At 43.1% G+C, this 26,352-nt stretch overlaps 1 protein-coding gene across 2 annotated transcripts in view; it reads left to right on the top strand.

Moving 5' to 3' along the window:
• The window catches only part of KIF5A (kinesin family member 5A), a 980,629-nt gene that overhangs the window by 944,974 nt on the left and 9,303 nt on the right, over positions 1-26,352 (top strand). For both annotated transcript variants that reach the window (XM_044083607.1, XM_044083608.1), the window contains one exon: positions 299-326. In XM_044083607.1, the coding sequence (XP_043939542.1) occupies positions 299-326 (28 nt within the window). The remainder of the gene's footprint in view (positions 1-298; positions 327-26,352) is intronic.

The following is a 26,352-nucleotide window of genomic DNA, read 5'->3' as shown; positions in this document are numbered from 1 at the left end:
TAACACATTTTGAAAGAAGTGGTGTGGAATTTCATAGAATGTCACTTGCTGTATGGAGAATCTGCAGAATCTGGTACAGACAGGTAACAGAGGGAGAAGTAAATAAATTAAATGTGGCAATGTAATCAACTGGATTAGAGGGGAAAAGTGATATGAAAAGTAATAGAGATCTGCATGTTGTTTCCCTTTTAACTATTTCTTTAAAAATGCTGAAAGTTGAAAATGTGTTAGACTTAAATTTTTCAACTTACCTTATAAAATCTATGTTTTTTAAATAACCTGCTTGGAACCTGAACAGGCAATGAGACAGACATCAATGACAATAGGTGAGTAATTATTTTCTTCACATTATCTTCTCTGTTGTTTTCTTAAAGTTGTTAGACTTGTATTCCTCACAAGCAAAGCTGTGGTTTAAAAGATGCTTGAAGTTTATTACATGTATGTGTGTTATTCTCATTGCACCATGGAAATCTCTGATCTTACATTAGCATTATTCAATATACTCATATGCATCTTAAAGTGGTCTAAACATTTTTGTAGAAAATGTAATTACCTCATTAATTTCTGGTACTTAAATTAATGTTTAACTTTATTATTGAAGATGTCCCCTTTAATTTTCTTATATCTGGAACATCACTCTTGCGTCATATTGGGAAATTAAATATGGAAAAAGAGCACATATCCAATGTAGCCAGTCATTTCATCAATTGTCATAGTATACAGGCTGCTTGCTGCATTTCTCTGATAACTGCAGCAGTATATATACTACTACAGATGTACTCCCAGAAAGGATAAATTGAAAACTAAATATTACAGGCACGTTGTTTTATTTGAAGCTAAATATATGAGGTGCTCATGCACTGAAACATCAGCATAAGTACATATACTTTTAAGCAATGAACTTGTTTTTATTTAGACCTGTATGTCTTTGAGTGTAACATGTAAAATATTTTCATCTTTTCTGTCTCATATGTAAAAGCTTCTTTCCCACGGCCATTTGTCCAACTTTCATCACCTCCCTCAGCTTTTTATTTCATATGTTAACGTATTTATTTTCCTTAGATTACATATCCTCTGTAATAACTATCCATGTTTACCACTAAATATGGCATTAATTGTTCAAACAAATCTTCTTTTTTAACATCAGTATACATAAACACTATTATAATTCTCAAGGTTTGTGGCCTGCACTGTGGTGGCAGGACAGGTAGCTTACATCCTTGTAAGTTGGGAAATGCTGATTGAGGGCTCAGTGTCTGTTATTCTAAAAGTGTATTAGTTCTGGTTTAAGCACTTGGGCTTCAGGCCAATTATATTACATTAAGAAGGTTCGTGGTCTGCATTCTTGTGGGAGGAGAGGCTGGACTCTGCCCTTCTGAGCTGGGAATTTCTGGTTAAAGGCTTATAGTGCCTGCATATTTGAACTGTTTCTTACTGAAATTGGTACACCTTGTTTGCTGTAGCATAGACTAGATCCAGGCCTGCTGAATCTAGCTTTGTTTGTATGCTTGTTGTTTGTTTGCTTGTTATTTCCCTGAAACACTAATTTGACCTAAAACGTGGCTTTTCAGTGCTTCTATGGATCCCTAGTGATATCTGCATTGCTTACTGTACTTATTTCCTTGTTTCACTTGAAAGAAAGTTACTGTTTGTCGTTTTTGCATTTAAGTTACCTGTAACACATTGCATTTAAGTTACCTGGCACTTGCTCACTAAAGCAATTATATAAGTCAGCACTAAAAAATTAAAAGCACTACACCCTCACAGACTCCCCTTGAGTACCTTGTTCCCCATTGGCCCTTTTTTTCAATTATAAAGGAATTCCCAATACTATTCTAGCATGTCCAAAGGTCAGTTGTCAATCTCCTCTCCAGTCCAGCTGGTGAATCTGGGAATCTTGAGGCAATGTTACAACTACCTCATGTACACAGACAACCCTCTCCTCCTCTCAACAAATTCCAACACATGTGAGAGATGCAACCATATAGCCAAACTGGAGGCTAAGCTCTCTCAACTCAGTACTGGCGTAACCAGTCTGGGGGAGAAGGAAACCACACTCACTACAATTCCAGTCTCGCATAGACCTACCAAGACAGCAAACCAAACACATAAACACACAAAAACATACTCGGAGGCTCTAAATACAAATCTGCCTAAGCAGCAGAGACCTCCAAAGCAGACACCCAAGCAACCGCTACCCCAAAACAAAACACGTGCAACACATAGCTCACAAAGCCAGTGTGCCGAACAGTCACAGCCCTTAAGACTAAACAACACACCTGATACACTTGTAATAGGTGACTCTATCGTCAGGCACACTGGCGTCCGCTCACCAGGCTGAACAAGGAGAAGGTCACGGTGAGCTGCCTGTCGGGCTAGGATCCGCCACATAACACAAGCACTCAGGTCACTCCAAGGCAAGTACAAATATGACTCAGTCATTGTCCATGCTGGTGTGAATGACCTGAGATGTACCTCCCTGGACTACATGAAAAGAGACATAGAGGAGCTCTCTGAGCATGTAGCCCAGGCTGGTATGACCCTGACCTTGATCAGCATCTTACCCTCACCAAGAATGATGCCACAATATGAAGACAAGATGATCAATTTCAACAATTGGCTTAAGTATTGGTGTCATTCAAAGGATCAATGCCTGTCAGCTTGGGATGATATGCTCGACAAGCCACGATGCTTCGCTAGGGACGGCTTGCACGTGTCACCCTGGGCTTTCGGATATTGGCAAAGGCTCTTGCTACCCCATAGTGCCTTTTTAGACAAGGCTCAAAGACAAACCCACCTCCATAGGTATCACAAGGGATAAGAAACTAAGAGTAATGCTACTCAAGCCAGAAGTCTAAACCTCAAGATGCACGCACTCTAAACTCTCTTTAGCATGGAGAACATTGATATCTGTGCAGTAACAGAAACCTGGTTCAAGGCTCCCGAGCACCCCAGCACTACCAGGTTATACTCATACCATGCTTTTGGCCCCAAAACTTGGACCGAACCACAAAATGAGGGGAGTATCAATATTCGTCAAAGATATCCACACCTCCAGGTTGGTGGCACAGCACGAAGCATCAGAGACTATCCATATGCAACTAACAGTGGGTAAAACTGCCTTTCAGTTTATAGCCTGCTACAGACCACCCTCCCAAACCCAGGAACCCCACTCGGCCTTCCTGAGAACACTGGAAAATATGAAGGTCTCTCCAGACACCATTATATTGGGTGACTTCAACTACCCAAGCATAGACTGGGAGCATTACTCTAGCTCCAACACCCTAGCCCAAAGGTTCCTAGAATTTATAAACTCAAATGCTATGGAACAACTTGTTACCACTCCCACAAGAGGAAAACATACTGGACCTGATCATCACCAACATGGGGACTCTATGCTACAGACCAGAAGTGTATCACTCACTGGTAAGATCAGACCGTAAACTAATCTCACTGGATATTCACATCCCGACCCCACCCCTGCCCAGAAACCACAGTGAAAAACTTCTCTAAAGCAAATTTCACACTCCTCAAAACTGAGGTGGAATCCTTCAAAGCCCTAGGCCTGTGGAAAATGCCCAGACCGCAGAATCCTTTATAAACGCATTCTATGAACACCTTCAGGAATGCATGGATCATCACAATCCCAAATAAAACCAAGACCCAATCCTCCAAAGGCAGATGTCCTGTCTGGTGGACCCCAGCCATAAACAAACTATACAATAGAAGGAGGAAGCTACTACATGATAGAGCAAAAATCCCCTAGCATGTCCAAAGGTCAGTTGTCAATCTCCTCTCCAGTCCAGCTGGTGAATCTGGGAATCTTGAGGCAATGTTACAACTACCTCATGTACACAGACAACCCTCTCCTCCTCCCAACAAATTCCAACACATGTGAGAGATGCAACCATATAGCCAAACTGGAGGCTAAGCTCTCTCAACTCAGTACTGGCGTAACCAGTCTGGGGAAGGAAACGACACTCACTACAATTCCAGTCTCGCATAGACCTACCAAGACAGCAAACCAAACACATAAACACACAAAAACATACTCGGAGGCTCTAAATACAAATCTGCCTAAGCAGCAGAGACCTCCAAAGCAGACACCCAAGCAACCGCTACCCCAAAACAAAACACGTGCAACACATAGCTCACAAAGCCAGTGTGCCCGAACAGTCACAGCCCTTAAGGCTAAACAACACACCTGATACACTTGTAATAGGTGACTCTATCGTCAGGCACACTGGCGCCCCGCTCACCAGGCTGAACAAGGAGAAGGTCACGGTGAGCTGCCTGTCGGGCGCTAGGATCCGCCACATAACACAAGCACTCAGGTCACTCCAAGGCAAGTACAAATATGACTCAGTCATTGTCCATGCTGGTGTGAATGACCTGAGATGTACCTCCCTGGACTACATGAAAAGAGACATAGAGGAGCTCTCTGAGCATGTAGCCCAGGCTGGTATGACCCTGACCTTGATCAGCATCTTACCCTCACCAAGAATGATGCCACAATATGAAGACAAGATGATCAATTTCAACAATTGGCTTAAGTATTGGTGTCATTCAAAGGGGATCCAATGCCTGTCAGCTTGGGATGATATGCTCGACAAGCCACGATGCTTCGCTAGGGACGGCTTGCACGTGTCACCCCTGGGCTTTCGGATATTGGCAAAGGCTCTTGCTACCCCCATAGTGCCTTTTTTAGACAAGGCTCAAAAGACAAACCCACCTCCATAGGTATCACAAGGGATAAGAAACTAAGAGTAATGCTACTCAACGCCAGAAGTCTAAACCTCAAGATGCACGCACTCTAAACTCTCTTTAGCATGGAGAACATTGATATCTGTGCAGTAACAGAAACCTGGTTCAAGGCTCCCCAGAGCACCCCAGCACTACCAGGTTATACCTCATACCATGCTTTTCGGCCCCAAAACTTGGACCGAACCACAAAATGAGGGGGAGTATCAATATTCGTCAAAGATATCCACACCTCCAGGTTGGTGGCACAGCACGAAGCATCAGAGACTATCCATATGCAACTAACAGTGGGTAAAACTGCCTTTCAGTTTATAGCCTGCTACAGACCACCCTCCCAAACCCAGGAACCCCACTCGGCCTTCCTGAGAACACTGGAAAATATGAAGGTCTCTCCAGACACCATTATATTGGGTGACTTCAACTACCCAAGCATAGACTGGGAGCATTACTCTAGCTCCAACACCCTAGCCCAAAGGTTCCTAGAATTTATAAACTCAAATGCTATGGAACAACTTGTTACCACTCCCACAAGAGGGGAAAACATACTGGACCTGATCATCACCAACATGGGGACTCTATGCTCCAGACCAGAAGTGTATCCCTCACTGGTAAGATCAGACCGTAAACTAATCTCACTGGATATTCACATCCCGACCCCACCCCCTGCCCAGAAAACCACAGTGAAAAACTTCTCTAAAGCAAATTTCACACTCCTCAAAACTGAGGTGGAATCCTTCAAAGCCCCTAGGCCTGTGGAAAATACGGCCCAGACCGCAGAATCCTTTATAAACGCATTCTATGAACACCTTCAGGAATGCATGGATCATGCAATCCCAAATAAAACCAAGACCCAATCCTCCAAAGGCAGATGTCCTGTCTGGTGGACCCCAGCCATAAACAAACTATACAATAGAAGGAGGAAGCTACTACATGATAGAGCAAAATCCCAAAAAGGGAAGGCATCTCTGATCAGTATTAGCAAAAAACTACGGCACTCATAAAATCGTCTAAGGCCAGCTTCGAGAGAAAAATTGCACAGGACACTAAGGATAATCACAAGGCTTTCTTTAGTTATGTTAGGAACCTGGGTGGGAATTCCCAGATATGCTCAGAATTAGTCCAAAATGACAAAAAATACACCGAACCCACAGACATTGCCAACATCCTAGCTGACAGGTTCAGCGCAAACTTCTCCCCTCCCCACAAAAGGGCAAATATCTATCCCAGCAGAGTGCTGCCCCTGACATCTCAGATGCTCAGGTAAGAGCCGCCCTCTCCAAAGCAAAAAACACAGCATCAATGGGACCAGACGGTGTCCCAGGCTGTGTCCTACATGAACTCCAAGAAGAGCTAAACCCAAATATAAAACTACTGTTCAATCTCAGCCTTACTACAGGATATGTACCCAAAGAGTGGCGTACAGCAACAGTGGTCCCTCTCCACAAAGGTGGTGCCTCAATGGATCCTGGAAACTATCGCCCCATAAGCCTGACTAGCTTGGTCTGCAAAGCTATGGAAAGGATCATCATGGACCTCATAAATAAAGATATTGGGGACCTACAGACACTGGATCCTACCCAGTTCGGCTTTGTTAAGGGCAAATCCTGCCTCTTAAACCTGGTCAATTTCTTTGAAACAGTCACCAAGGCCATTGACGAGGGGAAGGTGGTCCACACAGCCTACCTGGACCTCGCAAAAGCCTTCGATACAATACCCCACTCGGGCATTATAGATAAGCTCACCAGCTTAAATATAAACCCCTATGTCACTAGATGGGTTGCAAACTGGCTCAAGGACAGAACCCACATGGTTAGAATTGCTGGAGCCATGTCAGACTCCAAACCAGTTACAAGCGGCGTCCCACAAGGCTCAGTCTTGGGACCTCTCTTGTTCGGTATATATTTCTCGGAGGTACAGGCCAACACGGAAGGACTGTGGCTGACCAAGTTCGCAGATGACTGCAGACTGGGCGCCATAATCGACTCTCCAGCTGACACAAGCATCCTCCAAAAGGGCCTCATAGAAACAGACAACTGGTGCCAGAGCCATGGCCTCAAGCTAAATGCCAAAAAGTGTATAGTCATCCCTTTGGCAAAACAAAGTGCCACAAATTACCACATAGGTGGTAATCCATTAAGTACAGAAGAAGTAATTAGGGATCTGGGGACCCAAGTTGATAGCAATCTCTCATTTGACAACCACATGGCCAAAGTGGTTAGAAAAGCATTTTATATAGCCCACCTAATCATGAAGGGATTCACATCTAGATCAGGGGAGGTCATCGTGCCTCTTTACTCATCCCTCATCAGGCCCATAATTGAGTACAATGCCCCTTTTGGGATGTACCTTACCAGACACCTGCAGCAACTGGAAAGACCCCAAAAGTACCTCACCAAGAGGATCAAAGGGCTCAAACAGATGCCATATGCTGCCCGGTTAAAGAAACTCCAGCTCTACTCAGTGGCATACCGCCTGCTCAGAGGCGATCTGTGCCTGACATATAAAGCCATGTACATCCCGGAATTAATGAACATGCTGCACCTCAGAAAATCCAAATCCCATCGAGCTACGCGCTCGAGAGACTTGAACCTCAGCACTGAAATAAATAGGACATGCTGGAGGGACAGATTCATAACCCAGAGGCTCCCTTCACTCTGGAATAAAATCCCAGTCCAGGTTAGGCAGAGTCCCTCATTGACTCTCTTTAAGAGGAATCTTGATGAGTGGATGGGAGATCGTAGGTTTACCCCGGGTATCACTTCTGTGTCACTGTTAAACAGAGGCACAGTATACTAACCTCGAAAAAGGGCATAGCAAAATTTATTTAAAATGGGTGGCGAAAGCCAAACACACTCTGGCTAGGCTTATAAATGCCCTAGGGCAGATAGCCTAGTATGAACCTATGAACTTATGAACCTATAAGAAAACCTCTTTTCTTTATATCTATTAGTTATATTCACCCTTCTGTAACAGTTATATGATCTAATTTTTTTCTTCATTCCACTACCACTGAATATTGTTCTATCCCAAAATTATACATTTATTTTTTATTTATTGACATTTGTTAACCGGGTTTGTCCAACTGGGCTTGTGGCCCATTTTCATTGGAGACCCGAGGAGAAAAGCTCCAGTAATACATTTTAAAACAAGTACAGTTTTAAACAATATTGATATAATAGCAGTTATAGCAAAACAATTCACATATGTTGGGTTACATACATAAAGTTAAAGTTGCATTAAAAAGAAGCTAAGTAACACTTTTACATTGATATAGTTCAACAGGTCAACAATGAACATTTTTTGTTTGCATAAAATTGTGCAAATGCATAGTAGACACATTGGAGAGAGAGGTGTAATGAGGTACTAAGTATGGTTCTTTTGAGGGTACATAAAGGGAAGGAAGACTAGGTAGGGTCATGGCAAGGGCAGGTTCTGGAATTGAGAAAATAAGCTTTTAGTTCATTTTTAAAGTGTGAGGTGTGGGAGATTGAACGTAAGTCAAGGGGAAGTTTGTTCCAAGCATGGGCAAGGGAGTGTTTGTAGAGTAGTTTGCCTACTGACCTTTTTGGGTGGTAGATATCAAGTAATTGTTGGTTAGAAGTACGGAGGGTCCGGGATGGGATGTAGATGGAGACTAAGGAAGATAGAGATGGACAGAAGGAGGGTTTATAAAGAATAGAGTGTAGCATATGAAATTGATAAGATAGCAGAAACTGGGGAAGTTCAAGCCATTGAAGAGAGTTTAAAGAAATGCAGTGGTGTGAGTTGTATGGGGAGTTAGTACTGAATCTGGCTATTTTATGGTAAGTCTGTTGCAGTTTGTTTAAAGTAGAGGCCTGGATATTGGTAAGAACTGGGGCGGCATATAAGAGGGAGGGGAGGAGGAGTACCTGGCCCAGGGTAAGTCTAGATTCAGGGGTTAGGAATTTTTTGTTCCGATATAGCAGACCTAGTTTCTGGTTTGTTTTTTTTTTATACATTGGAGCATGTGTAGGTTGAACTTGAGTTTGTCATCGATAATGACCCCTAGGAGTTTTGTGTGGGTGTCAGGTTGGATATTAGTATTGTTAGAAGATATAATAAAAAAGGAGGTTTTGTGATGAGAAAGAGAACGGGGAAGGAAAAGTAAGAGTTTGGTCTTTTTGGGATTTAGGATCAATAGGTTGTGAGAGAGCCATTGTTCAGTGGATAGTAGGGCCTGTTGGGTCAGGGAGTGTAGTTCAGGAATGTTATTTGAGATGGATATAAGTGTGGAGTCATCGGCATACTGAATAAGAAGGATTCTTTGCATGAGGTGTAAAGATCATTGGTGAAGATGTTAAACAAAAGGGGTCCCAAGATGGAGCCTTGGGGAACACCAGTGGAGATGGGAAGGAAAGGTGATGAGGATGAGAGCCATTTGACAGATTGTTCCCTGCCAGATAGGTAACTATTAAACCAGGCAAGTGCGGAGGGGGATAGGTGAAGATTTGCGAGTTTGGATAGTAGTAGAGGATGAAAGACAGTATCGAAGGCTTTGGAGAGATCTAGGAAGAGACAGGAAACAAGTTTATTGTTGTCTAGGGCCTCTGCAATGATATGAGTGAAGGAGAGGAGGGCAGTGGTGGTGCTGTGGTGAGGACGAAATCCATGTTTGGTAGGGGTAAGTAAGTGGTGTGTGAGGAGGTGATTGAGAAGCTGTGAGTGAATACATTTTTCTAATATCTTGGAGAGGGGGACAGAATGGCAATGGGTCGGTAGTTTGAGGGGTCAGTGGAGTTTCCACCTTTATGAAGAGGGATAGTGAAGAAAGATTTCCAAAGGGTGGGGATAGTTGATTCCAGAATAGATCGATTAATTAGTATAGATACAGGATAGGCAATTGAGTCAGCAGCAAGTTTGAGGAATGTAGGAGATAGATTGTCAGTGGAAGGAGAGCAAGGTTTTAGCTTGAGTAGTAGAGATTTGATGTAAGTAATGGAAACTGGCTCAAAAGAAAACAAAGTTGTGTTAGTGGGACTTGGAGAGGTGGGTGTCAAAGTAGAGTTAGGCTTAGAGGTTGCCAGATTTTGAATGGAAGAGATAAAGTGTTTATTCAGGAAGGTAGCTGTTTCCTGAGAGGAAGAGTTAGGGTGTGGGGAGGGATTAGAGGGCTTTCCAGGATAGAGGATGTTGTTGAGAGTTGACCAAAATTTTTGAGGATTGGATTTGTTGTTAAGCTCAGCAGAGCTATAGTATAACTTTTTGTCAGTTGTATGTTTTTTTGCAAGGTTTCTCAGTTGCCTGTATTTTTGAAGAATAGTTGGTTGTTTAGTTTTAGTCCAGGTTTTCCAAGCATGATCTCTTTGTTTCATAAGGGGCCTAGTCTCTTTGGACAGCCAGGGAGCATGGTTTGATTTTACTCTGATCTTCCTAGAGGGAGCTAAGGAGTTTAGAGTATTCATGAAGATGCTATTGAAAGTGCTTACAGCATCGTTTAGGGGGAGGTGTTGTAGAATGGACCAATCTATGTTGTGGAGAATAGAGTTAAATTGGGATGAATTGAAAGTCGATAGTTTTCGACAGTCTTTGATAAGGTGGGGTTTAGGAATATGGGAGTAGTGTCTTAAGATGGTGGTAGGGAGATAATCACTGAGGGAGTCAGGTAAGGTGGTGGGATTGTGGTATTGGTGGGGGGAATTGATAAGAATTTCATATGGTCACTGCTGCAGTAGCCTTAGCTATGTGGGTTATATCCTGCCAAGCATATAACAGCCAGCCAGCTTCCAAAGCTTCTGGGCATCCTCCATGCACCCAAACTATCCAGCAGCTCAAACTGACAAGCTCAGACAAGTTTGGGCACAACGCCCTCCAGAGCTTTACTGCCGCTGAACACTACGCTCCTGTAAGGCTTTTGAGGATCAGCGTTCGTCTTGTGCTTTCCTTAGCTGGGCAGAAAATTTCCCTTTGTGGAAAAAAACTTCCATTTTCTTATTTTTACTAATGTTTTATTACTTTCCTCTTTAGGAAAGTAATTTTAAAGCTTGGAATCTTGTGTTTTAATGGATTGTCCTGAGACTGTAGCATACTTTTAAACAGAGCACTCGTTTCTTTCAGTGTAAAAGTAGTGTTATCTAACTGGTAAAATATTTTCTGTGGAAAATTTGTTTATTTTAATATTGTGCAGCTGCTACTGTGTTTTTTCCTTTCAGAAAAGGTAACTTTTGTATGCTGGTAGTTTTACTGGCATTGTTGCTTGTTTTCCCCAGGATAGAGGTGCAATTTTCGGCTTGACCATGGAACAGATTGTCAATCTCATGGTCGGCCCTTCTTCCAGCCACAAAAAAAAAAAAGTTAAGCAAACAGCCATTGCCACCACATCAGGCTAGCAATTTGCCTCAGCTGCAGGTGGGTGACTCTGCTGTGACTATTTGTTGTACATCAGACCATTAATCTTTTACTCCAATCCCTTTGATGGAGCACCTACAGCCACTGTGGACTGGGCTTTAGCTATGTCCTCTACGGATGTTGGGGTCCCCTCAGTTGGAAAGGGAGCAGCAACACTCTTGTTGGCCCTGGAAGAGGGAACAGGGAAGGTTTCCCTTTTTGTGTCAGAATGCTGTGCCCATCCCTGGAGGAAGCAGCTGTAACACAGTTGGCCCCATTTTTCCTGTCACAAAGAAACAGAAAACCAAGCATGTATCTACTACTCCTCAAATTTATTTGGATAGGAGTTGTTTGTTGGGACTGGCTTAGGGTTTGATTCAGGCTATTGATCATTTTTGTGGAGTAGTTTCTGGTAAAGGAAAGAGAGATATTTCCTTTACTGAAGACATTCAAGATTCTGAATCTGAAAAGGAAAATACAGGGATGGATTCAGGGTTTTGTCTGGAGATTTCTGATTCAGACTCTGATGAGAGCTCACTTTCTGATTCTCCACGTGGAGGTTACTCTTTCCCTGAGACTATTGCTAAAAATGTCCCAGTGTTTTCAATGGGAGAACACAGAGGTTTCTCAGTCCCTCAAAAAATACTGTGAGTTGTTACAGAAGGTTTTTCCAGATCATACACCCATTCCTCCTGTCTTGTCTATTTAAGAGTTGTGTGCCTTACTTCCTACAGTTTTCCTGATAGTCTGCCTGCTGTCCCTAAAAAGGCAGATAGGATGTATAAAGTTCCCTAGTCTTGTAAATTTTTATACACTATTCCCAAACTTGACCCAGCAGATATAGCCTTAGTTGACTCCTCTGCTGCTAAGCAGTTAGTTAATTCCAATTCTACTCTTTCTAATAAGGATGAGAAAATTATTGATAGATTTAGGAGAAAATATATACTTCTGCAACTTTGAATTTCAGAATTTTAAATTGTCAGGCTCTCTCATATATTAAAGTTTATTCTGGCATATTGTTTAAGTAGGTTCTAAAGTTTCTTCTTGTGAAGAAAAATCTGCTTTAAATAATTTAGTTTCTTCTATTGCACAGGTCAATACTCAGTTTGCTGTGAGCGCATGACTCTGCTGATACTTATTCCAAGACTATGGCCACTGGTATGGATTTAAGGAGGTTTGCTTGGCTGCATTCTCAGAACCTCCCAGATCGTGTTAAAATAAGATTTTAAGTTCTCTCTTGGAGAGAGATTTAGTGTTTGACCCGTTTGCTCCAGAGGTGATCAAAAAGTATGATGAAAGGGGCAATTGATCCAGGGCATCTCTAAGAGTTTTCATCCCTACTTTTCCAAATTTCCTAGGGATATTCATTCTCCTAACCCAGTTTCAACAAAAAAAAAAAAAAACAGAATAAACAGTCTCAACAGAATCCAGGTAGACATTTAAGAAGTGAAAAGGAGGTTCCAAAAAGAAGTCTCAAAGCATCCCAACACCAAGGACATTCCAACAATTCTGAATGACTATTCAAGAGACCTTGTGACCCCCTCCCACCCTGGCCATTTCGCTTCAAGAAAGCCCGAATCTCAATTTTTCTTTTTGGCAGCAGATTGTTTCAGACAAATGGATTCTGAAAAATCATTCATTGGGGTTACAGATGACAGTGGGAGGAAATTCCTCCTTTCCAGGGGTTCATTCCTCATCCTAAAGATCACACTGTTTTGTTTCCACCTGCTCTTCATCACATGCTGTCCAAAAGAGTGATAGAACCAGTTCTTCCTTCCCAGGTGGGAAGGGGTTTTATTCAAGGATGTTCCTAGTCCCAAAGAAAGAAAATGCTTGGGGACCATCTCTGGATCTTTCTTTCCTAAACCTGTTTGTGATAGTGCTCAAATTAAAAATATTATCACTTCACAACCTGTTACCTCTTATTCCTCTTTTAAGTTTCCTGGTAACACTAGACTTAAAAGATCCTTACATCGCATTCCTATTCATCCAGACTTCAGGTGTTTTTTAAGGTTTTGTGTGTCTATCATATTATCAGTTCTCTGCCATACCCTCTGGACTATTCACTGCACCAAGAATGTTTACAAAGTGTCTCGCTCCAGTTATAGATCATTGCAGGCTACATGGTATCCAAATATTGCTATACTTAGACAGCTTTCTTATCTCTGCATAGTCTTTTTCAAAGTGTCAGTAAGCTCTCCGTTGGGTGAAAGATCTCTTGCACAAGCTAGGATTCCAAGAGAACATTCATAAGTCTTTCTTGACTCCCTCACACAGGATTGTGTTCCTGGAACAGCTGCTAGACACCTCAGTTCAAAGAGCTTTTTTTTACAGGAAAAAAATAGATCTTTATTTAGATCTATTTCTAAGGTTTTTCAGTCTGACTTTGGTCTCTGCAAAGGAGTACCCAGGAGTTTGGATATAATGGCATCTATGATTCTCATGATACCCCTGGTAAGACTCCACATGGGAAAGCTACAGTGGTATCTGAAATCTCTTTGTTCCCAGCATCAACCCTTTATCTTTTCAGATCCCAGTACTGGGGTTTGTCAGAAGAAAAATCACTTGGTGGAGACAGCAGATTTCCTTAAATCAAGGTCTCCCCTGCTTCCTCCATGCTTCAAAAAGGGCAGTCACCACAGATGCTTCAGACTTTGCTTGGGGAGCAGTTTTAGGAGAGCTAAAAGTACAAGGGTGTAGGACACCAAGGATGAATGCAGACACAGAAGTGTCAAGGAGATGCTTGCCTTGATCAAGGCACTCAGTTCTGTGAACCATTTTTGGTCCCCATGACCTCTTCCACAGTGATGTGGTATGTCAGCAAGCAAGAGAGAACCAGGTCATACCCTCTTTGCAGACTAGCCATGCTACCTTGGGATATAGTGTCAAAGCACAATCTCACTCTTCATGTATTCGACATTCCATCAGAGCAAAATTGTGTGGCAGACAAACTGAGCAGGACCAGGGAAGACCCTCATGTATGGAAACTAGATCCAGGGGGTCTTCCAAGATTTGCTCCATCTCTGGGGAGTTCCTCAAGTAGACTTCTTTGCCTCCTGTCTGAACAATCAGCTGTCAAACCTTTGTTCCAGGACTCCATGCAAGAAGGCCTGGCAGACAGATGCCTTTTCTTTTCTTTGGACAGGAATGCACCTATATGCTTTCCCACCCTTTCCACTAATATCCAGTGTACTTCTGAAGATTCAGAGGAATCTCCCAAGATTATTGTGGTGACTCCCTTCTGGCCCAGGCAACTGTGGTTTTATCTTCTTTTGGAAAGGGCCAAGGGCAGTTACCACAAGCTTTCTCACAGATTGGATCTATTCACATATGAACAGGGGTGTTTTATACATTGCAGCTACTAGAAAATCATATATTAGCAAATGAAAGGTTTACTAGTTGGTGCCAACAATGTAACCAGTAGCCATTCAGGGCTAGTTGTTCTCTGGTTTTACAATATTTGTGTGAGTTACTATCCTATGGCCTTTCATGTTCCTCTGTCAAGGTTCATGTGTTAGCCATTTCAGCCTGTCTGTCCATGGATCCTCCTCTTTCAAGGCAGTCGCATTTTAAAATTATCTTGAAAGGGGTTTTGCATAAGATGCCTCCAAGTAAACCAGTGGCCTCTCCTTGGGATCTTAATTTTGCATTTTAGAAACTAACACTTGCCCCATTTGAACCATCTTATCTGTCTGACTTGAGGTTCTTAACATGGAAAACAGTTTTATGGCTTTCTCTGACCTTTGCAAGAAGGGTATCTAAGTTGCAAACATTTATGGTGCGTCAACTGTTGCCCTCTTACTTTGGACACAATAGAAGAGTCTTCATGGGTTCTGTTCAAACAGCTTTATTATATACAAACACATCACAATAGAAGTTCACTGACTTTAACTTAAATAGCTTATATACAAACTAACTACTGCAATCATACATCCTCACTCTCTGGCTGCACTCTCAAAATGGCACTGGGAATAGCATGTGGCTGGTATTTATATGTGCATGTTCAGACCTTGATATGCTTCTTAAAGATACAGTGCAGACACTCTGCTCTACACCAACCCTACCTTATTTTCCACAAGGACAGGATTTCTTTGACAGCTAATCCTTCTTTTAAGCCTAAAGTGGTATCCAAGTGTACTTTAAGCCAAGCTATTCATCTCCCTGTTTTCTTTCCTGAACCTAAAAATGAGGGAGAAAGGATACTGCATACCTTGGATGTCCACAACAACTCGGGTACTGTCTTTACAGAACTAACATTTTCAGATCGGATCAATTGTTCATTTGTTGTGAAGGTAAGAAGGGTCAACCGGTGTCAAAACAGACTATTTCCAAATGGTTGTCTAAGGCTGTTACCTTCTGTTGTACTCACCATGACAAATTTATTATGCTCAGGGTCTAGGCTGACAGTGCAAGGATCTTGCCTTGTTCTATGGCTTTTTGGCAAAGGTTGGATTCTAGAGGTATTCAAGAAGCTACTATTTCATCCTTTTTACATACTTTCACAAAGCACTATAAGTTGGATTCCTTCTGTAGGTCTAGGTCATGCTTTGCTAGGATCGTTCTATAGGGGCTACTCTGGACCTTTCAGCTTCTACCTCCAAATATAGTTAGCTATGGTAATTTACCCATATTGCTAAGTCTAATGCAGCAGTGATCAGTGTGAAGAACATAATACAGTTGTGTAAGTTGAACTTACCATAACAGTAGATAGTTGAATGATCACTGCTGCAGTAGCTTCTCCCTCCCTCCATCCTCTTGTTTTTGGTGGGTTTTTTATGCCAGGGTGTGGACATTTATTTTTTGTTATTCCTAGCCTTGTCCTTTCAGATCTCATACTCCTTCTGTCCACTGTCAGAAAAGCTCTGAAGGGCTTCATACCCAAACTTGTCTTTTTATTCAGTTCCGCTTGAGCTGTTTGACAGCTTGGGTGTGTGGAAAGTGCCCTGAAGCTGTGGAAGCTTGCTTGTTATTATATCTTTGGCAGTATATAACCTGGTTCTATATTAAATTGTCGCCCGCTTAGGTTGTTGAATGCCTAAATGTCGACATCTAAACATCGATAACTTAAAATCATGAGCAGCAGATGCTATGTAGTCCAATCTCGCCTTCATTCTTACCTGTGGGTTCAGAGCCAAACCTCGGCTCCGACTCGGCCATACTCTAGCTCGAAGTCTTCAACTGGCTCATGGCTAAGAGGTATCCTATCATGCAACAGGTCTATTCCCCAGATCTCGTTTGCCGCTCGTTAAGCTCAGACGTGGTCTCGCTTTTGGCCGTGGCTAAGTATATTGTTTATAAAATTTTTATAAACTGTCGACTTTTTGTTGCTCGAAAAAGCTATTTTCATAGCTCTGTGTGTGTGGTAGTGGTGTTTTACTGCCTATATTTGTTTCTCTGGTTGTTTTTTGTGCCCTTGTCTGGCTGTTTGGGTATGCCGTTTGTTTCCTTTCCCCACGGGCTAGGCCCATTTAAGTTAGAGGACCTAGTCCTCCCCATTGTTTCTGTGTATTCTTTGGTTTGTTGCTCTATTCTGTTAGAGTTTAGTGTTGTGTGTGGTTAGTGGTGCTTTCCTGCCATTGTTTCCCCGGGCTAAGCCCATTTAACTTAGAGGACCTAGTCTTCCCTGTTGTTTTCCTGCCGGTTTCAGGGCCATTTGAGTTAGAGGCTCTGTTTCTTGTTAGTTGGGTCTAGTGCGTGTACGTATTAATTTATTCCTTTCAGCATGTCCAAGGATCCTAAGGAACACAGGCCTTCGGGTTTTAAAAAGTGTGTTGAATGCAGCATTAAAATGTCTTTAATTGATGGGCACTCTGTGTGCGTGTACTGCTTGGGGGCTGTTCACCTCCAAGAGTCCTGCTTGTTTTGTCATTCCTGCAGTCCCAGTGTACTACAGGAGAGGAAGAACAAGCTCATTTTGAAAGGACTGCTTAAACACTCCTTCGAGGAAGACTTGGCTAAGTCTTCCAGTGCATTATCCTCTCCAGCTAAAAAGGACAAAAAGACTTCCAAGAAGCACTCTCCAGCTCAGTCTGTTTCTTCGGAGCCGCCAGAGAAAGTTGCTAGAACAGCTTCTCCTTCTTCGGTTTCATTGCCCTCAGTGGCAAAAGAAGGTAGTCTCTTGACTAAGTCCATATCGGCTCCCAGCCTTTCGGAGCTGGTCACGGATATTTTGGTTCAGAGCCGGTCTTCAGTTTTTCGACCGGGTTCTCCTTCACGCAAGTCCCCTTCTGTAGAGAGATCCAGATCACCTACTTTATCTTCCAGGTCTTCCAGGACCCTTTCCAATGAGGAAGTTGATAGGGTGGTGAAGAAACTTCTTCAGTCATCGGTGTTGGCTAAATTGATTTTGGCTCCGACCCAGTCAGCTCCGGAGCTTATGGCTTCTTCATCCTTTGTTGTTGTTCCTCCAAGCCTTTCTCGGCCTTCGGAGCCACAGTTGTCAGTGCCGTCGGGTGCCATTAGGTTGGTTCCAGTAGCCTCGCCTGGCCTCTCAGTTCCAATTTCCACTCCAACCCCGTCGGCTCCGTCCATGGGGTCGAGGGTTCACGGTTTTCCAGTCAGACCCAAGGGGGAGGTCTCGGATCAATCTTCATCGATTCCGAGCCTTCCTCTCGGTGCTTCGGCCCGAGTGAGCTTGGACCCGACATCAGCTTTGGACCTCATCTCCTCAGTGCCAAGGGCTACTACTGTTTCATCTTCAGTTAGTCGGCCTTCGGAGCCGGGGGGATCAGCCTTCAAGGTTATGAGGAGTGTGCTGGCCAGGTCATCAGCTGCATCCTACGGCACCGATACTCTGCCCCCTCCAGCACCAGTGTCGGTTTCAGATCACGCTCTATCCATGGGCAGCAGAGACCCTAAGCCTCAGGATTCCTCCATGAGTGGTCCCCAACTTTCTGACGTCTCCCCAGAGTTTTTGCCTGAGACCCTGCCAGAAAGGGATTGTGTAAAAGGAAACACCTTGACTCCCCGGATGAGTCTCTCACGTCAGATACCGACCTCGAGGAGTCAGGCAGGGTCCCCCAAGTTGTCTTCTGAAAATATCTCTTTTTCAGATATCCTGGAGATTCTGAAGCAGAGAGGCAGCTGGCCATCCAAATCCCCTTCTGATGAAGAGTCAATGTTCCTGAAGGCTTTCGGGTCTCAACCCTCCGCCTCTTGGGTTTCTCCCCCTTTTGATGAGTTATTAGATCTTGTCTATTGAAAGGTGTGGGAAACTCCTAACACTGTGAAACCGGTCCCAAGGAGACCCAATAAGTTTTTGTCCACCCCCTCTGACAAGGAGTATCTATCTAAAGGCGTTCCAGTAGATGGCATGGTGGTGGCAGTGGCCACCAAGAAGGAACTTGCTGAAACTTCGTCTACCGTCCATCCACCTAACAAGGAGTCCCGGGCTATGGACAGGTATGGGAAGCATGTGTTTACCTCAGCGGCCTTTACACTGCGGTCGCTGAACTACTTGATGCATTTAACGAGGCTCCAGAGAGATCTCCTAAAAGAGTTAGGAGATTCTCTATAGGGTAACATTTCTGATGCCGTGGCACAGAAGGTCAATGCACAGATTTCTACCCTAAATTCCCTTACCAACTCCTCCATGAGGCTGATGTCATATGTAGCCGATGGAGCGATTAAGGCTGTGGGTTCCAGAGTCTCTCTTAGGAGACACTCCTGGATGCGCCTGTGCAATTTCGCGGAGGCCTTCAAGTCTACATTCACCAATGCCCCATTTGATGGTTCATCGTTGTTCAGAACCAAGGTGAAGGGCACTCTCACTAGGTGCGAGCAGGAAGGAAAAACCCTGTCTGCCGTGGGAGTCCATTTTTCCATGCCTTCTAGACCTTACCCCAAGGGCCAGAAGGGTGGGAAAATGTGGTTCAGGAAGTCGCAGAGGTTTTCTCAGGGTGCATAAAGTTATTTCCCTTCCGGAGGCAGGGTAGGGGGTAGAAATTCAGGTAGATGCCGCCTTAGAGGCAGAGGAGGCCTGTGTAACCAGGGGGACCGTGATTCCTTTCGTGGTTCTCCCTACCAGTGCTCCTGAAGGGAGGCCCGACTGTGCGTTTCTGGATCCGGTCGGGGGTTGCATTTCTTTATACCCAGAAGCCTGGCAAGAAGCCACCCAAGATGAGTGGGTATTAAAGATAATTCCCAGAGGTTATCATATCCCCTTGTCTTCTCCTCCCCTGCCATCCCAGAGAATCCCAGATGTTCCACCCAGTCACAGGGATTCCGCAACTTTAGAAATAAAAAAGCTGCTTTCAAAGAGAGCCATCCAGCCTGTCCCCACAGACCAAGTAGGATTAGGGACTCACTCCAGATTCTTTTTGGTGCCGAAAAGAACAGGGGACCTGAGACCCATCTTGGATTTCAGCCCAGTGAACCTTCATGTACAAAAGTCCAAGTTCTGCATGGTCACCTTACAGTCAATACTCCCTCTGTTAGGGAAAGATGTGTGGATGTGCTCCATCAGCCTCAAAGGTGCTTACTACCGTATCAAGATGGACAGGGCATCAAGAAGTCATTTACAATTCCGACTGGGAGCCAGTCATTTTCAGTTTTGCGCTCTGCCCTTTGGTCTCACCACAGCCCCCAGGGTGTTCACCAAATGCATGGCAGTGGTAACGGCTCACTTGAGACATCAGGGATTCCAAGTGTTTCCATACCTGGATGACTGGCTCCTTTCTGACACCACCAGGCATCTACTGTTACAAACCAGGGATGCCACCATTACACTGTGCCAACGGTTAGGAATTACTCTAAATTGGAAAAAATCTGCCTTGTTGCCCTTGCAGCATGTCACTTTTATCTGCGCCTAACTAGATATAGTGCTCATGAGGGCCTTCTTACCAGAAGTGAGAATTCAGTCTCTACAACAGCAGGTCTACACCTTACTACCATTGAGGAAGGTCAAGGCAAAAGTGGTCCTCAAGTTATTAGGAACCATGGCTGCCACGATCATGCTAGTTCCCCTTGCCAGACTACACATGAGGGTTCTTCAGTGGCTGCTCTTCACCCAGTGGTCACTGCAGCATCTCCCACGCTTCCATTTTATTCTGATTACGGACACGTGCAAACGGGATGTATGCTGGTGGCTTCAGGCCAGCAATCTCAACGTGGGCAAGCCCTTTGCCCCATCTTCTCCAGTTGCCACAGTGACCACGGATGCCTCCCAGATCGGGTGGGAGGGGCATTATCTTGGCAGGACTGTCCAGGGCACATGGCAGGATCACGAGACCCATTTGCATATCAATGTCTTGGAGATGAGAGCAGTGCTATTAGCGTTGCAAGCACTTCAGAGCGCTCTCTCTCTCTAGGGACAATTGCAATCCACTCAGACAACATGTCGGTGATGTGGTACCTGAACAAACAGGGAGGAACCAAATTATACGCCCTTTGCAGAAAGGCAGTTCGGGTTTGGCATGGGTGGTATCTTCCCAATGCTTTCTAGTTGCAACGCATATACCGGGGAAGTCCAACGTGATTGCCGACAGGCTGAGCAGAGCAATCCTAATGCCTCACGAGTAGTCCCTGAACAATTATGTTGCAGAAGATATATTCCACAGATGGGGTCAGCCTTGCTGCGATCTATTTGCCGGCCCCCTCAATGACAAATGCAGCAGCTACTTCACCCTTATCCCCCCGGAGGCGGAGGCACCCAGGGACGCTCTGGCTCACGATTGGCCCTCCTGTCTTCTCTACGTCTTTCCACCGATACCTCTGATATCAAAGGTCACTCAGAAAGCACAGTCTGTGGGGAGCAAAATGATCCTCATTGCCCCACACTGGCCTCATCAGATTTGGTTTCCCTTCCTTCAACCCTATCTAATGGTCAAGCCCTGGATTCTGGACCCAGTTCCAGATCTGCTGACTCATATGTCAGGACAGTTCCATCCCTCTATCCAGACCCTCAGGTTGACAGCTTGGCTGCTCCAGTTCCATCCTTAGTCAGGCCTCATGATTTTTCCCTAGAAGTGGTCCATATTCTATCATCTTCCCACAAGCCTTCTACCAGGAAGATTTATTCCAGTAAGTGGAAGAGATTTTCTATTTGGGCCCGTGAGAGACATATTGATCCTTATACAGCACCTATTTCGGCAATATTGGAATTTATTTCTCAACTGTTTAGTCAAGAGTCAGCTGCAGCAACCATTAAAGTGCAATTGGCAGCAATTTCTACTTTTCAGGTTGCTAATGAGCCCAACCTTATGGCTCATAGGCTTTGTAGGGCTTTTATGAAAGGGACATTGTTACTCCGACCTCCAGTCTTTGATCCAGTGATGCCATGGGACCTCAATTTTGTACTACAGAAGCTCACCTCAACTCCCTTTGAGCCCGCAGCTACTTGTGACATTAAATTCTTGTCATGGAAGACAGTATTCTTGGTAGCCATAACTTCAGCTAGGCGGGTCTCTGAACTCCAAGCATCATCGATTAGACCACCTTATTTGGTGTTTCACAAAGATAGGGTCTCCTTAAGAACCAACCCTTCCTTTGATCCAAAGGTTGCCTCTGTTGTCAATATCAACCAATCCATTGAGTTGCCTGTGTTTTCCTGAATTCTCCAACAAGGCAGAATTTAAGTTTCATCAGCTGGATGTTCATAGACAATTACGTTTCTATTTACATAGGGCGAAAGATTTCAGGAAATCAGATCAAATGTTTGTCTCATTTTCAGACAGTAGACTTGGGGTTCTGGTTTCTAAGGTAACCTTGTCTCACTGGATCTCCGATTGCATCTCATTTATTTATGCTTCCAATGGCAAAGAATTACCCTTTAAAGTGAAGGCTCATTCTACACGATCTGTGGCTACCTCAACTGCTTTTCAGGCTAGGATGTCTATGGATGATATTTGTGCTGCAGCAACATGGGCTTCGCCTCATGCCTTTATTAGTCACTACGAATTAGATCTGGTCTCTAGAGGCAGATCTTCCTTTGGTTCCACTGTGCTCAAAAGTATTTTTCACTAAGCCACCCAAGATCAAGGTGCTAGGGATGCTGTCCCACGGGTAAGAATGAAGGCGAGATTGGACTTCATAACATCAAGAAGTTATGAACTCACCATAACGTTCGATGTATGTAGTCCATCTCGCCTTACATTCTTACTAACCCTCCCTCCTTCCCCCTCCTGGAGGACCTGGAGGTATTTTCTGTAGGTGTCAGTAGTCCTTTCTGTTGGGGTTGTTCTTCTTCTCAGTGTGTATGTGTGTGAGCTTGCAGCAAACAAGATCTGGGGAATAGACCTGTTGCATGATGGGATACCTCTTAGCCACGAGCCAATTGAAGACTTCGAGCTAGAGTATGGCCGAGTCAACCCACGGGTAAGAATGTAAGGTGAGATGGACTACATACATCGAACGTTATGGTGAGTACATAACTTCTTGTTTCCACACAGGGAAACAAGTCATTTGGCCATTACGGGGATTTTGCCCTGTGTACAAAGTAGAGCAATCTCTGAGTTGGTATATTTAGTTAGGGGGGTGTGGGGTGCATAGCTCCCCCCCCCCCCCCCGATATCTGTTTACTTTTTTTTTTTTTTTACTTTGGCCAATGGCTTTCTTTCCCTGTGTGGAAAATGCTGTTCACAATTTTAAGTTGTCGACGTTTAGGCGTTCGACAACCTAATTGGTCGACAATGTAATATAGCCCCATATAACCCATATAGTTAAGGCTACTGCAGCAGTGATCATTTGAACATTTACTGTTATTGTAAGTTCAACTTACACAACTGTACTTCCTCATAACACTTCCAGTAGCCCTTTTTTCCTCATAGTTTAAACATGTAGTGTCCAGTAAACAAATAACAAATAACATCAACATCAGTCTTCTTTCACGGTTGATATACCATCAAACATCTCACATCACACATTATTCTGTTCACTTTAACAGAAGCTATGTTTAAATTATCCATTCCCTTTATTTTTCTTTTGGTTTCATTAACTTAATTTTCTTATGTCTAACTCTTTTTCAATTCAAATTGCTACCTTTAACTTGCTGCCATCTGAAACCACCCCTTTTCATAGCTGTCCCCTATATGTATTGCTTTACATTTATTTTATAATGAAGTGATATTTGCACCTTGTACTTTTTTCTGTCTTGCATTTTTTTCTCTAACTACTTCATCTCCCTTTTTTGTCTTACCTTAAAACAATCACCTTTTTGTTGTCTACATTTTCAGTAAAGTACAGTTGGATAAAGAAACGTACTGTAAATGTAGATGTTCTAATGCATAACTGTTGCAGTAGCCTAAACTATGTGGATTCACCCCATTTTCACTGGCCAACTTCCAAGAGGTTTGGGTGCTTTCCAGGAGTTCCTTCCGCCAGGGGAACATGGGTCACTCTTTTAAAAGGCAGGAGGAGCATCAAAGCTACAGAGCATTCTTTTGCCCAGGAAGAAGGCAAAAACCCTGAACACATGTGTTAGGAAACAAAGAAAGATGTCTTTATAACTATGTACAGAATGGTGAAAGGAAACACCCTGGCAGCATATCAGGAAGAACAACAAGATAAGAGTGTTGGAAGGAGGCGAGGTTACTGCAATGTTAAAGCATTACAACAGCTACTGTTATGATAAATTTACTTGCATATCTCTACTATGTTCAAAGTGATCAGTGTTACAGTAACCTAAACTATGCATCTAGATTACCATAGCTTAGATAGGTATAGTAAAACAGAAGAAGGTCAACACCTAGTATACCCATGAGAACATGAAGAATAGTTCAATCTGGAATGCTTTATAAAGTACTGAGGAACAAGTTGCTAGGGTCCACCCCTTTCTAGAAAGCAACAGAAAGAAGGCAATGCCATTGCGGAATGAGTGGTAACTCTGTCTGGAAGTGGCTTGAACAAAAGTAATAACACAAGACAACTGTAAAGAGTTAACTCTGACAATGGTTGCCCTTTCGTCTTACCTTCAGAGGACAGAAATAGATGGTCTCCTTTCCTGAAAGGTTTAGTTTTGTCTAGGAAGTATCTGAGCTGCCTGTATACATCCCGAGAGTGAAGAATCCTTTTCCCCTCATTTCTAGGTTCAGAAAAGAAAACTCTAAAACTACTTTATGCATAAAGGTAAGATTTGTTCTCAAAAAAGCCAGGTCCTTGTGAAAAATAAGGTAAAGATGAGACAGACAGAACCCTAGCAGATGTCAGAGCAATGAGTAAAACATTCAGCCATGTTAAGAAACTCAAATCAGCCTGACGAGCTGGTTCAAATGGAAACTGAGTAAGCTTTTCAAGATCAAAATTTAGATCCCAAGGAGGAGTCACCTTTTTTGTAGGTGGATGGATGTGCAAATCACCTTTCAAGAATTGTTTTAATTCAGCATTGTTTAAAGGAGGCTCTGTGGGCCGATAAGCTAAAATGGCTGACAGATGTACTTTGATAGAAGAGTATGACAAGCCAGAGGACCATAACTCACATAAATGAAGAACCAGAGGCATCCAGGCTTGCCAAGAATCTTGGCTCAAAGAATGGCGCCAACTAGGAAATCTTTTTCCACTTACCCAGATATGATTTACATCCTCAAGTAGCTGCTACACATCCTGAGGAAAAAAGGTGCTCAAAAGGTATCAAAATTATATCATCCTGGCAGTTAGCTGAAGCGCTACCAGGTTGGAGTGTATCACTCCCCTCCATCTTGTGTTGCCTTGGCTAAAAATGGGTCACAACTACAATATTTAGAGAGACCTTCTGGATTGTTAGAAGAACTTTGGTAATTAGTGAAAAGGGTAGAAAGTTAAACAGGAACATTTACATCCATGGTAATGAAAAGGCTTATGTCTTCCAGACCTGTCTGCAAGGAGTCATGGAGCAGAATTTCTTTAGTTTTCTTTTCTGAAGAGTCAAACTGCTTTACTTGAAGTGTTCCACAGGATGAACATTCCTTGTATGTGTGTGTGTGGGGGGGGGGGGGGGTGGTATCATGATCCTGCTGGGCTTGTTTAATAAGGTTTTGCTCTTATTTATTTTATTTTATTTTACATTTGTTGACCGGGCTAGTCTAGCTGAATAGATGTCCATTTTCAGTAGAGGCCCGGGGAGAAAAGCTCCACACAGATATACAAAAGTATAAAAAAGATATTGTTACATGGTAAATATAGGATTAGTAAACCAAATAAAACAGGTAGTTATTACATTTCAGAGATCAAAGCACTTAAGAAAAGTAACAGTGAACATAATATTGCTTAATAAAGCTAAAACAGATATAATACAGTAAGTGTTATGTACAATAGTTCACATCAGGTTGAAGGATTTAAGCAATAAGTTGATTAGAGTTAAAATAGTGTCAGTCGTAATTACAAGACTAAGTATTTAAATGTTTGGAAGTTTGGTTAGAAGAGGAAGAAACAGTGGTGAAGATGGTTGTTAGTCAGGGTTACTACAAGGGCATATCCAGTGCATTTGGAGGTGTTTTTTAAGTTTTTGTTTAAAGAGTGGCAAGGATGTAATTAGTGTTAGTTCATTGGGTAACAGGTTTCAGTTTTTTCCTGCTGTGTTAGTAAACAGAGAGTTACCAGCTGTATTATTAGTCTTTGTTACGCTAGCAAGGAGTTTGCTAGAAGAACATAAGGAGTTCAGATTATTATATGGGATTAAGAGTTTTGAGAGTATAGGGGTATTATTGGGTTGGTGAAATATTTTGTGGGCAATTGTGAGTTGGGGGATTATCAGATGGTTTTGGAATTCCAGCCAGTCAATTTGCCTAAGATTAGAGCAGTGGTGAGTTCTGAAGGGATTGCCAGTAGCGAATCTGGCAATATTATTGTTGGAAGTTGCTAATTTGTTGAGGTTAGTTTTCTTAAGGTTGGTAAATATAGGTGAGGCATACAGAAGGGTTGAGATTAGATGGGAGTGAGTGATCTTGGCTCTGGCTGTTGAGGCTAAAAAAGGTTTTATTCTATATAAGGATCCTATTTTTCTGTTGACTATTTTAATGGTGTTGTTTACATGGTGATCAAATGAGAGATTATTGTCAATGGTTATTCCTAAAAGTTTGGTGGTAGAGTCAGGGAAAATGACAGTGCCATTATTTGAAGAGATTGAGAAGTCTAAGGGGGTGGACCTAGTACTGGGTGTAAAGAGAAGGAGTTTTGGTTTTTTGGCATTAAGAAGGAGGCAACGTTTGGTAAACCATGTTTCTACAGTGTTGAAAACATTTTGAGTAAGAGAATATAGTTCAGTTGGAGAGGTTGCTGAGCATATTAGTGTGGAGTCATCTGCATATTGAATACAGGTGGCTTGAGGAATTGCTA

This window comes from Protopterus annectens, chromosome 9.part0 (assembly GCF_019279795.1).
Source record: "Protopterus annectens isolate FY-2018-M chromosome 9.part0, PAN1.0, whole genome shotgun sequence".
Taxonomy (NCBI): Eukaryota; Metazoa; Chordata; order Ceratodontiformes; family Protopteridae; genus Protopterus; species Protopterus annectens.
The sequence above is the reverse complement of the archived record's forward strand: the minus strand, read 5'-3'. Positions and strand labels throughout refer to the sequence as shown.